This window comes from Molothrus aeneus, chromosome 1 (genome assembly GCF_037042795.1).
Source record: "Molothrus aeneus isolate 106 chromosome 1, BPBGC_Maene_1.0, whole genome shotgun sequence".
NCBI lineage: Eukaryota > Metazoa > Chordata > Aves > Passeriformes > Icteridae > Molothrus > Molothrus aeneus.
This window is the reverse complement of record NC_089646.1, coordinates 152,879,263-152,894,777: the sequence shown is the minus strand read 5'-3', so window position 1 is coordinate 152,894,777 and position 15,515 is coordinate 152,879,263. Positions and strand designations below refer to the sequence as shown.

Below are 15,515 nucleotides of genomic sequence, written 5' to 3'. Positions count from 1 at the left end.
TAATACCCACACTAATACTGATAACACTAATATTATAAATAATAACATTAATACCTAAACGACACCACTTCTATCTCCCCCATATGAATTACCGCAATTAATGCATTAATAATATTAATACTAATACCAATACTAATAGTACTAACACTAATATTAATACCAACACTAATTCTACTAATTGTATTAATAGTATTGCATATATTACACCACCTATATCTGACCCCTTTTAATTACTCCAATTAATACAATATTATTACTAATACCAATACTAATAATACTAGCGCTGATATTAATACCGACACTAATAATAATATTCCATAAATGACACCAATTCTATGTCACTCCTATTAATTACCCCAATTAATGCAATCATATTGTTAATACTAATACGAAGACTAATAATGCTAATCCTAAGATTAATATCAACACTAATACTAATAATATCAATAATAATATTCATATCTAAAGGACAACAGCTCTATCTCACCGCTATTAATTATCCCAATTAATAGAAAAATATTAATACTAATACCAACACTAATAGTAATACTAGCACTAATTATATTAGTACTAATATTAATAATATTATTATTACATGAACTCCACCAACTTTATCTGACCCCTAATAATTACCCCAATTAATGCAATAATAATATTATCACTAATACCAACACTAACAACACCACTAATATTAATAGCAATAATATTAATAAATAAATGGCACCAGCTCTATCTGACCCCTATTAATTACCCCAATTAATGCAATAATAATATTATCACTAATACCAACACTAACAACACCACTAATATTAATAGCAATAATATTAATAAATAAATGGCACCAGCTCTATCTGACTGTTATTAGCTACCCCAATTAATTAATTAATTAATCAGCGAGCCCCGTCCCCCGGTGCCCCGGGGCGTTGTGGGAATTCTGGGCTCCCTACCCGGGATCTCCTCGCTCTGGGGCTTTGGTTTCTTTCGCAATTTGGGTTTCTTCTGATTGGTCCTTGCCAGGAGGTGCCGGAGGTGCCGCGAGACTGGGGGGGGAGCACCGGGAATTCCCGCGGGAACCAACGACGGGAATGGGGAGCGGGGCGGGGTGGGATGGAGATGGAGAAAAGAAAACGAAATCAAAATTAAAATCAAAATCAAAATTAAAATTAAAATTAAAATCAAAATCAAAATCAAAATTAAAATCAAAATCAAAATTAAAATCGAAATCAAAATTTAAATGTCAAAAAACTGAAAGTAAAAGGAAGAAAACAAAAAATAAAATGGAAATAAAAACGCGATTGAAACGACAATGAAAATGCAAATTCAACCAAAATGAGACGGACTCGAAAATGCAAATTAAAACAAATCGACATCGACAACGAAACCAATCAACACAAAGACAATGAAATTCCAGGAAACAACCACGGAAAACTCAGAACGAGGGCGGAATTGGGGAATTCCCAGGGAAGGGCTCTGATTGGCTGGCGGGGAGTTGGGGGCGGAGCCTCTCCTTTGGCGGGAAATGACTTTGGCACCTCTGGTGAGACCAACCTGACCCACCCCGACATTCCCGGAATGGCCCATGGGGTCTTCTCCACCTCCCGTGGCCACGTGGGCTGGGATCATCTCCTGGTGTCCCCTCCAGGAGCTGAAGGACATCTCGGAACCCCGGGAGAAATTTGGGATCCAAAATCCCCAAAATCCCAAATCCTCCTGGACCCCCAGTCCCACCTCATCCCATGACCCACCAGGAGGTGGCATCGACTCATGGGGACGTCCAGAGGGCGAAGGATTTGGGACAACCAATCCCAAGGTTGGAAAGCATCCCCTAAAATTCCCAAATTTCTCAAATTTCTGTCTCCTCCTCTGGGACATGACCTAAAACCTCAGGAGATGGGAATCTTCTGGGTTCCATCCCAACACTGGGGTTTTTTTGGGATCCAAAGCTACTGGAGAGGAAGCATCTGGAGGTGGGAGTGATGGAAACCATGGAATCCTGGAATTTTGGGTCCAAAGCTATTCCAGAGGAAACATCTGGAGGTGGGAGTGATGGAAACCATGGAATCCCGGAATTTTGGGTCCAAAGCTATTCCAGAGGAAACATCTGGAGGTGGGAGTGATGGAAACCATGGAATCCTGGAATTTTGGATCCAAAGTTACTTGAAAAGAAACATCTGGAGGTGGGAATGATGGAAACCATGGAATCCTGGAATTTTGGATCCAAAGCTACTCGAGGAGAGACATCTGGAGGTGGGAGTGATGGAAACCATGGAATCCTGGAATTTTGGATCCAAAGCTATTCCAGAGGAAACATCTGGAGGTGGGCATGATGGAAACCATGGAATCCTGGAATTTTGGGTCCAAAGCTATTCCAGAGGAAACATCTGGAGGTGGGAGTGATGGAAACCATGGAATCCTGGAATTTTGGATCCAAAGTTACTTGAAAAGAAACATCTGGAGGTGGGCATGATGGAAACCATGGAATCCTGGAATTTTGGGTCCAAAGCTACTCGAGGAGAGACATCTGGAGGTGGGAGTGATGGAAACCATGGAATCCTGGAATTTTGGATCCAAAGCTATTCCAGAGGAAACATCTGGAGGTGGGCATGATGGAAACCATGGAATCCTGGAATTTTGGGTCCAAAGCTATTCCAGAGGAAACATCTGGAGGTGGGAGTGATGGAAACCATGGAATCCTGGAATTTTGGATCCAAAGCTATTCCAGAGGAAACATCTGGAGGTGGGAGTGATGGAAACCATGGAATCCTGGAATGGTTTGGGTTGGATGGAACTTCAGGGGATGGGAGAAGTTCCAGGAGCGGAGGTGACACTGATCCCACAAAGGCGTCAAAGCTCATTTCCTCTTGGATCTCCCGTTGGATTTCCGGGAAGAAGGGTGGGAAATGCCCCACAGCACCAGGCGCACCTCCAGGAGATGCTCTGGATGAGTTCCTCATCCACCTTTCCATGAGGAGGCTCATCCAAGAGGAAAGGAACCAAATCAACGGGTTGGGACGTGGAATCATGGGATGGTTTAGCCTGGAAGAGACCGCAGAGACCATCCAGGGACACCTTCCCCTATCCCAGCTCTCTCCAAATCCCCACCCAACCCGGCCTGGAAACGCTTCCAGGCATGGAGGACAACCACAGAAGCCACCGGGCCGCGGTTCCTCACTTACCTTTGGTGTCATTCACCGGATCCATGTGCCGGTAAATGTATCCTTCAAGGTAGGAATGGAATTTGGGAGTGGGTGGGAAGAAGGCCAAACAAATGGCCATGAGCTCCCAGCCGCGGGCCAGGCTCTCGTAACGGAAGTTCTCGGTGGTCTGCCGGCACAGCTGGATGTAGAGCTCGTCCCGCAGCCCCTGCATGCTCCAACCTTTGGTGGCGATCTCCAAGGCCACGTTGAGCTGGTCCGTCTTGGCCCGCCGGTCGCCCATGTACATCTGGATGAGCTTGAAGATCTCGCACGCCTCCTTCTTGACGTTGCGGTCGTTGGTCATGATCATGGGTTTCTTGATGGACTCGCTGCTCCAGGCCAGCATGTTGGCGATGGAGACCTTGCGCCGGAAGAGCCCTTGGGTGTGCTTGTTGAAGTGCTTGGAGGCCCAGTTCTCAATGTCCGTCTCCGAGGAGGGCTTGCGCAGGTTGAAGGTGGGGAAGACGCAGCTGGCGCTCGGCATCATGTTCCGCGTCTGCCGGCTGCTCTCGAACTGCGCGCACGCGCCCAGGTCCTCGGACTGCGGGACAACAGGCGGGACAGGTCAGCGGGGCCGGCAGGGTGGGAGTGATCGATCGATCGATCGATTGATTGATCGAGCAACAGATTGAAAAACGGACCAGCCAATAAATCAATGAACCAATGAACTAATGGCTCAATCAATCAATCAACCAACCAATAGATCAATCAACAAACAAATCAACCCTGGCAGTGCTGATGGAGTGATTGATCGATTGATTGATTGAGCAACAGATTGAAAAATAGACCAGCCAATGAGCCAACCAACTAATGGCTCAATCAATCAATCAATCAATCAATCAATCAATCAACCAACCAATCAATCAACAAACCAACCATTAAACCACTCAGGCAACCAACCAACCAACGGCTCAATCAATCAACCAACCAATAGATCAATCAACAAACCAACCAACCGTGGCAGTGCTGATGGAGTGATTGATCGATTGATTGATTGATCAAGCAACAGATTGAAAAATGGACCAGCCAATAAATCAATGAACCAATGAACTAATGGCTCAATCAATCAATCAACCAACCAATAGATCAATCAACAAACCAATCAACCAGTAATCCAATCAGGCAAATCAGGCAACTAACCAACCAACCAATGGCTCAATCAATCAACCAACAGACCAACCAACCAACCAACCAACCAACCAACCAACCAACCAACCAACCAACCAACCAACCAACCAACCAACCAACCAACCAACCAAATAACCAATCAATTGACAAACCAATCAAATGAAACAGCCAGCAAACCAATTAGTCAGCTAACCAACAGATTAATCAATCAACCAGCCAAATGATCAATCAATGAACCAATCAACCAACAAACCAACCAATGAAACAACCAGTAAGCCAATCCATCAACCAACCAACCAACCAACCAATCAATCAACAAACCAATCAACCAACAAACCAACCAGTACGCCAATCAGGCAACCAATCAACCAACCAATCAGTGCCTCAATCAATCAACCAACCAAGCAATAGATCAATCAACAAACCAATCAACCAATGAAGCAACCAGTAAGCCAATCAGTCAACCAAACAACCAACTGATCAATCAACAAACCAGCCAATGAAACAACCAGTAAGCCAATCCATCAACCAACCAACCAACCAACCAACCAACCAACCAACCTATCAATCAACAAATCAGTCAATCAACCAACCAACAAATCAACCAATCAACCAATCAACCAATCATCCAAACAATAAATCAGGCAACAAACTGATCAACCAACTGACAACAGAGAAACCAACAGAGAAACCAACCAACTAACCAATGTTTTGATGTGACAAAGCAACCAACCAACCAACCAACCAATTAATTGATCTGACAAACCAACCAACCAATCAACCAGCAAATCAATCAATCAATCAATCAACCAATCAACCAACCAATCCACCAACAAATCAATCAATCAAGCAACCAATCAACCAACAAATCAATCATCAGTCAATCAATCAACCAACCGTTGCAGCATTCAGAGGTCTTCCCATAAGCCTCGTCCTCTCCAAGGAGCCTCCTCGATCCCACCATGGCCAAGTGGAGCACGACTGGCCAGCAGCCAAGGTGGGCTCTGGCACCGATTGGCATCAGGAGGGAGGGGACAGGTGGGGACGAGTGACAGGCCGGGCTCTCTCCACACTTGGTCAGAGGAAGGTGGTGGCAACATGGGGGGAAGCAAAGGGGGAGTGGCTTTGGGTTCCACCTGTCCTCTGGGGACACTGGAGACACACCCACCCTTAAGGGCCCCCCAGGAAATCCCTCTACCCAAAATCACCTTCCAGGGTGGTTCTTCTGCGGCCACAGGAGGAGGCTGGTGGCTCCTCCAAGCCATGACCAAGGACATGGATGGTCCTTCTGACCTTCCTGAGGGACAGGAGATGCTCAGGGTTTGACCTTGACCTCTGCAGAGCAGCCAGCTGGGAAGGAGCCAGAGGAGCCCAGTGTCCTCCTCCTGCCGGAACCAGCACAGCTTGGGGATGTCACCCCAGGAGGGGTGGAGGGACACCCCAACAGCTGCTGACCACCACGGAGGAGGCCAACAATTGGGATGGACAATTGGACAAGACTGTGGCCCTGCAGCCAGCCAAGGTGGCTTCATCATCTCTCCTGCACATCCAGGCCAGCAGCACCTGGGTTTGGGGGCCCTGGGGACGTGACCCATGGCAGGGAAGGACGTGCCACACCATCCAGAGGTGACACCGCTGTCCCCACCTTGGTGGCCCCGGGCAAGGTGACTCCAGTGCTGCCACGGACTCGGGGCTGGGCTTCAGATGAGGAACAGAAGAAAAGCAGAAGGTGGAAAGACCCAGGAGGTGGAAAATCCAGGAGGGGACAAGGAAGCCACCCAAAGAGCCACCAGAGCTGCTGGCAGCTGAACTTCTACTGAGCTTCTGCTTCTTCAAGCAAGTCAAGTTTCTTGTCTCTTCAACAACCCGTCCCGTTCCAATTTCGAGATCTCTCCATGGACATTTCTCCACTCCCATCACGACCACGATGACGATGGCAGGGACAGGGGATGAGGACCCTTCATCCCTCAAGGGACCCAGCCCCGGTGTCCCTGTGGAGGCCACTTCACCCCGAAGGTCCTTCTGTGTCCTCCAACCTGGGGTTTCCTGGGTGGAAGGAGGTGCAGGAGATGCTCAAAGGTCTCACTTGGCAGCTGCTGGGGACGCGGCTCTTCCAAAAGAGCCATGGGCTGGACCAGAGCCACCAAGAGAAGAAAATGACCCCATTGGTTGAGGACATCAACCTTCTCCAGCCAAGGAGAGCGTGGTCAGGCCAGGGAGTGACACCGGAAGTGAAATGTGATGGATCCTCCGCTGCCAGAGCCAATAGGAAATTGACTTCATCCCTAATTAGCTCTAATTAACACCTAAATGAACTTGGGGGATGCCCTGGCCTACAAGAAGGGGATAAACCATCAGGTGTCAACCTCAAATGGCCGTGACCTCCTGCCTGTCCCATGGGGTGACCATGGAGTCACCTCAGGAATTAGGGAATCCTCAAGGGAGAAGGTCCTGGAGCCACCTGGATGGGGCTGGGATGCACCTCAGTGTGGGGACACTCCACTGGTGACCACCACAGCCATGACCATGGAAGGGGTTGGGTTGGAAGGGACCTTCAAGGTCATCCCGTTCCAGTGGCCAGGGACACCTTCCACGATCCCGGGTTTCTCCAAGCCCTGTCTAACCTGGCCTTGGACACTTCCAGGGATCGGAGAAGCCACAGCTTCTCTGGGAAACCGGTGCCAGTGTCCCACCACCTTGGTGTCCCCAAGGTTGAGGATGAGAGATGGGACCACCAGGACAGAAACCTCTGGGGAGTGGAGAAGATTCCCACCACGTCCCAAGCTCTGTGAAGAAGGTGTGGGATCACCAGTGGTGGCAGCTTCTTCTCCTGGCATGAAGATCCAAAGTGGATCTGGAGCTCTCCAGCTTTGGGTTTGGACCTCCTTGTGCAGCACGGAGTCCTTGTGCTTCAGGAATCTTCTTCTGCTGCCTTTGGATGCAGCACTCCACCAATTTCCATGGACAAAAAGGGAATTTTCCAGATGATTTGCTGTTTCCCCAGGTCCGTGTCCAGGGTCTCCTTCCTGCTGACACCAAATTCCATCTTCCAGGAAGCTTTCCATGTGGGATTTGTCATCACCTGTTTCTTGGAAGCCCTGACAGCCTTTCCCTGGAGGGGAAGGGACTGATGGAGGACATCCAGAAGCTGATGGAGGAAATCCAAGAACCAGGGAAACATCTGATGGGATGGAATCTGGGCACATGGGGTGCACAGCAATTCCAGGTCAGAGCCTCAGGGTCTCCTCTGGAACGGGAGTTCGGGGCTGGAGGCAGCCCACAACCCTGGGAAACAAATTCTGGAAAACTGGTGGCTCTTTCATCCCAAGGTTTTGAGGGACCACCTTGCTAATGACCAACTTTGAAGGACCACCTTGGCAAGGACCAACTTCCTTGAGGGACCACCTTGGCAAGGACCAACTTCCTTGAGGGACCACCTTGGCAAGGACCAACTTCCTTGAGGGACCACCTTGGCAAGGACCAACTTCCTTGAGGGACCACCTTGGCAAGGACCAACTTCCTTGAGGGACCACCTTGGCAAGGACCAACTTCCTTGAGGGACCACCTTGGCAAGGACCATCTTCTTTGAGGGACCACCTTGCCAAGAATCAGCTTTTGTGAGGGACCACCTTGGCAAGAACCAACTTCTTTGAGGGACTACCTTGGCCAAGGCCAACATCTTTGAGGAACTACCTTGGCAAGGACCAATTTTGAAGGACCACCTTGGCAAAGGTCAACTTCTTTGAGGGACCACCTTGGCCAAGGCCAACATGTTTGAGGGACCACCTTGGCAAGGACCAACTTCTTTGAGGGATCACCTTGGCAAGGACCAACTTTGAGGGACCACTTTGCTAAGGACCGGCTTCTTTGAGGGACCACCTTGGCAAAGACCAACTTCCCTGAGGGATCATCCAGGGATGGGCACTCAGGAACCTCCTGGGAGCTTTGTGGCTCCAGGATCTGCCCCACACCGAGGCAGGAGAAGCCACAGCACAGAGATCCCTGCACCCAATCCCTGGTGCGGGATCACCCCAGGGACCATCCCACTGGATCTCCCCTGGAGGAGAAGGAACTGCTGAAGACCCCCAAAATCGAGAACCTTCCCAAGGAGGGCGTTACCTGAGATGGATGCAGGTATGGCTCGGGGGAGGCCAGGTTGGTCTGGACGGAGACGCTCTTCTCCAGCAGGATCTGGGGGAAGCCCAGCTTCTCGAAGGTGTTCCTCTTCCAGTGCTTGTTCTCCTGCTGCGCCAACGCCTCGTCCTCGCTGAAGGCTCTCACCACCGGGCCCGGCATGGGCAGCGGGAGGGCTCCGTCGCTCTCGTAGCCCGAACCGTCCTTTTGGGAATCCCAGCTGCTCCTCTGCTTCATGTGGTAGTGGGCCTGCTGCGCCTCCCACGCCAGCCGCGCCTGCGCCAGGAACGGCTCCGGGAACCCCCGCGCCGCCTCCGCCTCGGCCGCCTTGCTCTCCGTCCGGTTCATCGGCGACCTGGTGGGCCCCGGCGTGGCTCGTTCCTCACCCAGCTCTCCCAACACCTCCCGCTCCCCCGAGCCGTCCGTGGAGGAGGCGTTGGCGTCGTGGTTCACCGAAGGCTTCCGGCTTTTCCTCTTCCTGGTGGAGGGCGAGTAACCGGTGGAGGACAGGGTGTCCTGCTGGCTGGACCACGACATGGAGTCCTCGCCCTGGGCCACCTGAGCCCCCGCGGGGCCGGGGCAGAAGTCGGGTCCCTCCATGCTGCTGTAGTCGCCCGATTTGATCTCCAGGCGTTGGTCCCGCACCAGGCAGGGGCTGTGCTGCAGCGAGTAGGAGCCGCCGATGGGGTTGGGGGAATATTTGTGCCTCAAGCCCGTCTTCATCTTGGGGCTGGAGCCCGACTGCTCCACGTAGACCAACTGCCGGACGTATTCCTTGCCGGCCGGGCTGTATTCCAGGCTCATGAAGCGGTCGGGGCATTTCTGCTTGGTGAGCACCAGCTGCTGGTAGGGCGAGTTGGAGCCTTGCTTGGGCGACTGAAGGAAAGGGTGAGGCTTGCGGATGGGCGACTTCTGCGGCGAGCCGGCCTTGTAGCTGCCGCTGGCTTCGTACTGCATGTCCACGGGCGGCTCGTCGTAGATGGGAGCCTGGTATTCCATGGGGGGCTCCTCGTAGAGCGGCGGCTCGTAGGCGTAGCGGGGCGACGAGGGCTGAGATTCGCTGGAATGTTTGCGGTGCTGGGCTTGGAGCGGCGAGCAGAAGGAGTCGCCCCGGCCCAGCAGCGGCGAGCAGCTGCCCACGTGCTCGGCCCTCTTCAGGAAGGGCGACTGCTTCCTCTCCGGGAAGAAGACGGAGCTGTCGGCGTCCGAGGAGAAGGTCTGGAGGTTGGGCGACTGCTGTCCGCCCGAGGGCCGGCGGGAGCGGGAGCCGGGTTGGTTTTCCGGGGCGTAGCCGTTGCCTTGGTGGAGGAGGAAGCTGGGCTCCCGATCCGTCACCTTGATCAGCATCCGCTCCTTGGTGCCGGCGTTCCATCGCAGGGATGAGGTCCTGCGGGGAGAAAGATCACAGTGCGGGGGTCAGAATTCCACCAAAATTTGGGATTGTTGGCGCCAAACCTCCCGGGCCTGGAGGATGGATATTGCCAAGTGCTCGAGAGATGGAGATGGGACGGGGTGGATGGGGTTGGATCCTGGACAAGGCATGGAGGGACAGGACACAGGGAATTGCTTCCCGCTGCCAGAGGGCAGGGTTGGATGGGATAACGGGAAGGAATTCTTGACTGTGAGGGTGGTGAGGCGCTCTGGAATGGAATTCCCAGAAAAGCTGTGGCTGCTCCATCCCTGGAAGCGTCCAAGGCCAGGTTGGACAGGGCTTGGAGCAACCTGGGATAGTGGAAGGCGTCCCTGCCCTTGAGGTTGGATATTTGGAAGAAATTCTCCTGTGAGGAATTCTTCCCCGGCACGTTGGATTCTCACCTCCTCTCTCCTGCTCCTTGGGGCACTCAGGAGGAGGAAGAGCAAAGATGGATTTTGATGGAGCTGCCCGGCTCCCAGGAGGGATCCGAGCTGGAATTTGCTGTTCCCAAGGCACAGGGAAGCACATCCTGTCACCCATCCCACGCTGGAACAGAAGATGCCGGAGGCACCGTCTGCTCTCCCGGTTCATCCCTCTCCAAGTCTCATTTATTCCCAGCCGTTTGTCCCTTCTGTACCCCAGGAAAAGGCGGAGTGGGTTCAACTGCCGAGTTTTTGAGGGAAAAAATTTCCCACAAAAAGACACAAACAATTCCCTGCAGGGGGCCCCACAGTCTCTCCTTGCTTGTCCACGACTTTGTCCTCGCTCCAAGGGATTTGGGAACAATTTATTCCTTCCTTTTCCACCTTTGGATCTCCCGGGGACTTGAGCCTCCTGCCAACTTTGCTGCCGAAAACCTGGATGAGTCTGGATTCCTCCACCTTGGCTTGATGGATCTCAACCCCTCACGGAGCCCTTCCAGACCCCCCGAAATTCCACCCACGACCACAAAATCATGGATTCATGGAATGGCTTGGGCTTAAAGCTCATCCAGTTCCTGCCATGGGCTGGGGCCCCTTCCACTACCCCAGGTTGCTCCAAGCCCCTTCCCACCTTGCTCTGCTCCTGAAAAATCTGCTTTTCCTGCTCAAAACGCACACAAAAAGTCTTGGATGGCCCCGTGTTTCTTCTGGAGGTCTTTGATCCTCATGAATAACCTGATTTTTATGCACAGATCCCAGAAATCGTGAGGAAAGAAAACAGGAGATCCACAGAGGAAACTGGACTGGAATTTCCAGGGAATCTGTGGCTGTCCCATCCCCTGGAAGTGTCCAAGCCTCGGCTGGACAGGGTTTGGAGCAACCTGAGAGAGTGGAAGGTGTCCCTGCCCATGGAAAAGGGTTGGAATGAGATGAGCCGGAAATTCCCTGCAGAAATCCGCGTTTCCACATTTTCCCCACCCCCACCCAAATCCCAGATCCCAAATCCCAAATCCCTGCTAAATCCAGGTGTTTTCACTCAAACCAGGTGAAACCACCGCTTAATTCACAGCTTTGCAGATGGCACTAATATTCCCATCTGGCAGCCGCGGATCCGAAGAAAAATCCCCAACGGAGCAGCCGGGCGCCTCCGTCGGAATCTTCAAATCACCTCGTCCAGGCCGAGCTCTCAATCCCAAATATTGAACAACGAGAAGCAATATTCCAGAAAGCTCCGTGCATTATGGTCAGTGCTCCATCCCCCCCCTCCTCCAAAAAACCCCCACAGGATAAATGGAATTTTCTGCTGGCAAAAGGAATCCCAAAACCGCAATTTTTGGGCTGAAAATCGCTGCCCGCAGCCACTCCAAGGAATTCAGGGGATGCTGGCACGGGGGCATCCGGCAGAAATCCCAAGTATTCCTGTTATTTCTGGCTTGGCTCTGGGCTCTCCCTGCTGTTCCCTCCACGTGGGGGAGATTTTTTTTTCCTGCTCTGTACATTTCCATGACAAAACCGCTTCCCGAATCCCTCTGCGTCTCCCGTCCAAGAAATCCAAATTTCTTTGGAAATCTGTGTGATTCCCACGTAACTTCCAGCTGGTTTGGGGCAGGATTTTTCCCACGTTCTCCTAAATTTCCTTCTCCTAAATTTCCTTTCCCTGCTCCAGTGTCCCCCTCCTTGATCTTCTTCCAACCTTTGGGAAGTCAGCGATGGAGGGGAGAGGAGAAACCTGGATCCCTCATCCGGGAATTCCTTTGCTTCCTGTTGTTTTTTCTGGAGAGACCCCACACCTGCAGACCCCCCCCCCACTCATTTGCATATCATTATTTATTCCAGCAAGAATTCCGACCATGCACAGCTCAAAATTCCTTAAAATCCCACGAAAACGACTGAAATTGTGGATTTTTCACATTCCCGATGCTTTTAATGGGGATTTTTTATTCCCTCGCTCCATCAGGGTGGGACTGAGGGAATAAATCACAGCTGGATTTAAGCAGAATTATTTAAAAATCATATTTCATTCTTTCAAACCAAAATTATTTGGTTTTTTGGTGGAATGAGGCGGCGACGTGAAGTTTATGAACAAGAATATTTCCAAAACCGACCCAAACCGTGCATTTTTCCAAGATTTCTTCCTCTGCCCCGGTGTTTTTTTAGAGGCGAAGATTAAAATTTAGAGCTGGGGTTAAGTGGATTTTCCCCCTCCCTGGGAAAAAGCAGAACTATTTTGAAAATCATATTTCATTCTTTTAAACCCAAATTATTTGGTTTTTTGATGGAATGAGGCCACGACGTGAGGTTTTTTAAAAACAAGAATATTTCCAAAACAGACCCAAACCGTGCATTTTTCCAAGATTTCTCCCCCTGCCCCGACTTTGCAGATGTTTAGACTTTGCAGGCGAAGATTAAAATTTAGAGCTGGGATTAAGTGGATTTTCCCCCTCCCTGGGGAAAAAAAAAAACCCCTGGATTTGAATAATTCCAATATCAGAACGCAGCAGGACTCTCCAGGAAAAGCAAAAGATCCTTAGGCACCCCCACCATTCCCAAATCCCCAAAATCCCGAATTCCCACCGTGCCCTCGCTCCTCCTCACCTTCCTCCCCCGGCCGCGGGATTTGGGAGCATCCTCTCCCTCCGCCTTCCACCTGAGCTCAAAATTCCCTTTATCCAGGGCTAAGCCGAGATGGGAGCGAGGGAAGCAGCCCGGCCCCCTCTTCCCTCCCCGCTGGGCACCGCCTGCTCCTGGCGCATCCCGCTGGGAATTCCGGGGTCAGGGAAAAGCCCTGGCACGGGGCCCAGCGCCGCTCCGGCAGCACGGAAATATCCGTGGGGAAAAAAAAGAAAAAGAAGCAGGGAAAGGTGAGCAGCGGAGCCTGAGGATGTCCAGGATTCCACCCGGGAGCCTCCCGTGATCCGTCCGAAATTTTCCAGCCGGGAGAACACCCCCAGGACAGGAATGCAGCCCCTCTAATCATGCAAAAAAACGTCGCATTTTATGTTAATCTGTAATTAAATTAAGCTGTGTGATGAAATCCTGAAGCCCTCCGTCCTTAAGGTTTTGCTGTTCTTCACCTGCTAGCGCTGTTCCCAAAAAACTGGCACGGAATTCCGTGGGATTCCACACATTTAACAATCCCAGGGCTTGGACCGGGATTTTTAATTCTACGTTTTGAAATCTCGAATTTTTAAATCCCCGCTCGAGCCCTGGATTCTCAGTTTTTTGTGGGATTTGGGGCTCTCGCAACCCCACCACGGCCTCTCCAACCCTTCTTCCACACTTCCAATCCCTCTTCCCATCCTTCAGAAGCGGCGCTTCCCCCTTGGAGTTCATTTTTTTTAGGAAGCCTTCTGATTGGTTGAAGCTGATTCCTGGAAAACACCGGAAACGAGTGAGGTGAAATTTGCATAATTTGGGCAATAAAATGGATATTTGGGAAGAAGGCGAGCGCCGGGATTGAGTTTTCTGAGATGATTTGATGGATACCACCCAGTCCGTGGGATATCCAGGATAGGGGGAAAATCCGGTTTGGAATTTCTGTGGGAATATTGGAGCGGTGGGAATGTGGAAGCCCAAAGTCTGTTGACATCAAATCTTGGATCGATGAACGTCCGTGACCTCCTCCGCACACAATTCCATTCTCCAGCTAAAACATTCCCAAAGGATTATACCCATCAAAATACCACTAAAAAAAAAAAAAAAAAAAAAAAAATTCCAATTATTTTTTCCAGAATTGTCCGATCCCGGTCTCCGGATGGCGCCACGGGATCACCTTCAGCTCCGTGAAACGTCTCCGATCTTCTGCTGCTCCGGTGGCCTCGGCGCTAATTAACGTCCACGGAAGCTGATCAAGACCAGGGGGAGGTAACGACCCCTCCCAATCCCTCGTCATCCTCATTCCCACTTATTTTTGGGAGAAGCAGGGCCAGAAATGAAATGAAAAACTCACCAGGAGGGTGAATTTTTGCCATTTTCCGGCAGCCGTTTGGGTGGGATGGGACGCTGGAGGCCACGAATCCATAACCAAAGGATTTTATGGGACGTCCATGATGAGGAAACACCAAAATTTGGTGTTTCCTCATCATGGACATCCCATAAAATCCTTTGGATGATCAGTCCTTGGATGAAGGTCAAGATGACCTTCCTGAAGGTCATTCAATCCTTGAATTTGGATGATCAATCCTTGGATGAAGGTCAAGATGCCCTTGCTGAAGGTAAAGTCAGGGTGGACCTTCCCCACCCATCGTTGTCCTCTTGGTTTGGGACATCCGTGATGGCCGGGGGGGGTCTCCATTGAGTTCCTCCAGGATCAATCCCATCAGGAACCCACCAGGAGGAAGCACAAGACCAAAGCAACCGAGCCGGGCACGGACGCCAAATTCCCGGGAGCCAATGGGGGCAGCTCATCCCAATTAGAAAAATCCTCAAAAAACAGCTTCATTCCCAAAATCCAAATGTCACCGAAAGCAAAGCGGAGATCTTTCCAGATTGGAGAGGGACATTGGAGGCCACGAATCCATAACCAAAGGATTTTATGGGATGTCGATGATGAGGAAACACCAAAATGAATTTGGATGATCAATCCTTGGATGAAGGTCAAGATGCCCTTGCTGAAGGTCAGCTCAGGGGGGGCCTTCCCCACCCATCGTTGTCGTCTTGGTTTGGGATGGACGTGGGGGGGTCTCCATTGAGTTCCTCCAGGATCAATCCCATCAGGAACCCACCAGGAGGAAGCACAAGACCAAAGCAACCGAGCCGGGCACGGACGCCAAATTCCCGGGAGCCAATGGGGGCTGCTCATCCCAGTTAAAACAATCCACCCAAAAACAGCTCCGTTCCCAAAATCCAAATGTCACCGAAAGCAAAGCGGAGATCTTTCCAGATTGGAGAGGGACATTGGAGGCCACGAATCCATAACCAAAGGATTTTATGGGATGTCGATGATGAGGAAACACCAAAATGAATTTGGATGATCAATCCTTGGATGAAGGTCAAGATGCCCTTGCTGAAGGTCAGCTCAGGGGGGGCCTTCCCCACCCATCGTTGTCCTCTTGGTTTGGGATGGATGGGGGGGGGGTCTCCATTGAGTTCCTCCAGGATCAATCCCATCAGGAGGAAGCACAAGACCAAAGCAACCGAGCCGGGCACGGACGCCAAATTCCCGGGAGCCAATGGGGGCTGCTCATCCCAATTAGAGCAATCCCCCCAAAAACAGCTCCG

General features: G+C 51.1%; 1 protein-coding gene across 2 annotated transcripts in view; it reads right to left on the bottom strand.

The window, feature by feature from the left end:
- ARHGAP39 (Rho GTPase activating protein 39) overlaps positions 1-15,515 on the bottom strand; it is a 117,462-nt gene that overhangs the window by 14,951 nt on the left and 86,996 nt on the right. The window contains exons 4-6 of one of the 2 annotated variants that reach the window (XM_066567116.1): positions 8,445-9,846; positions 3,177-3,738; positions 948-1,040 (exon numbers count right to left, since the gene is read on the bottom strand). In XM_066567116.1, the coding sequence (XP_066423213.1) occupies positions 948-1,040; positions 3,177-3,738; positions 8,445-9,846 (2,057 nt within the window). The remainder of the gene's footprint in view (positions 1-947; positions 1,041-3,176; positions 3,739-8,444; positions 9,847-15,515) is intronic. The other variant, XM_066567107.1, reaches the window with a different exon arrangement.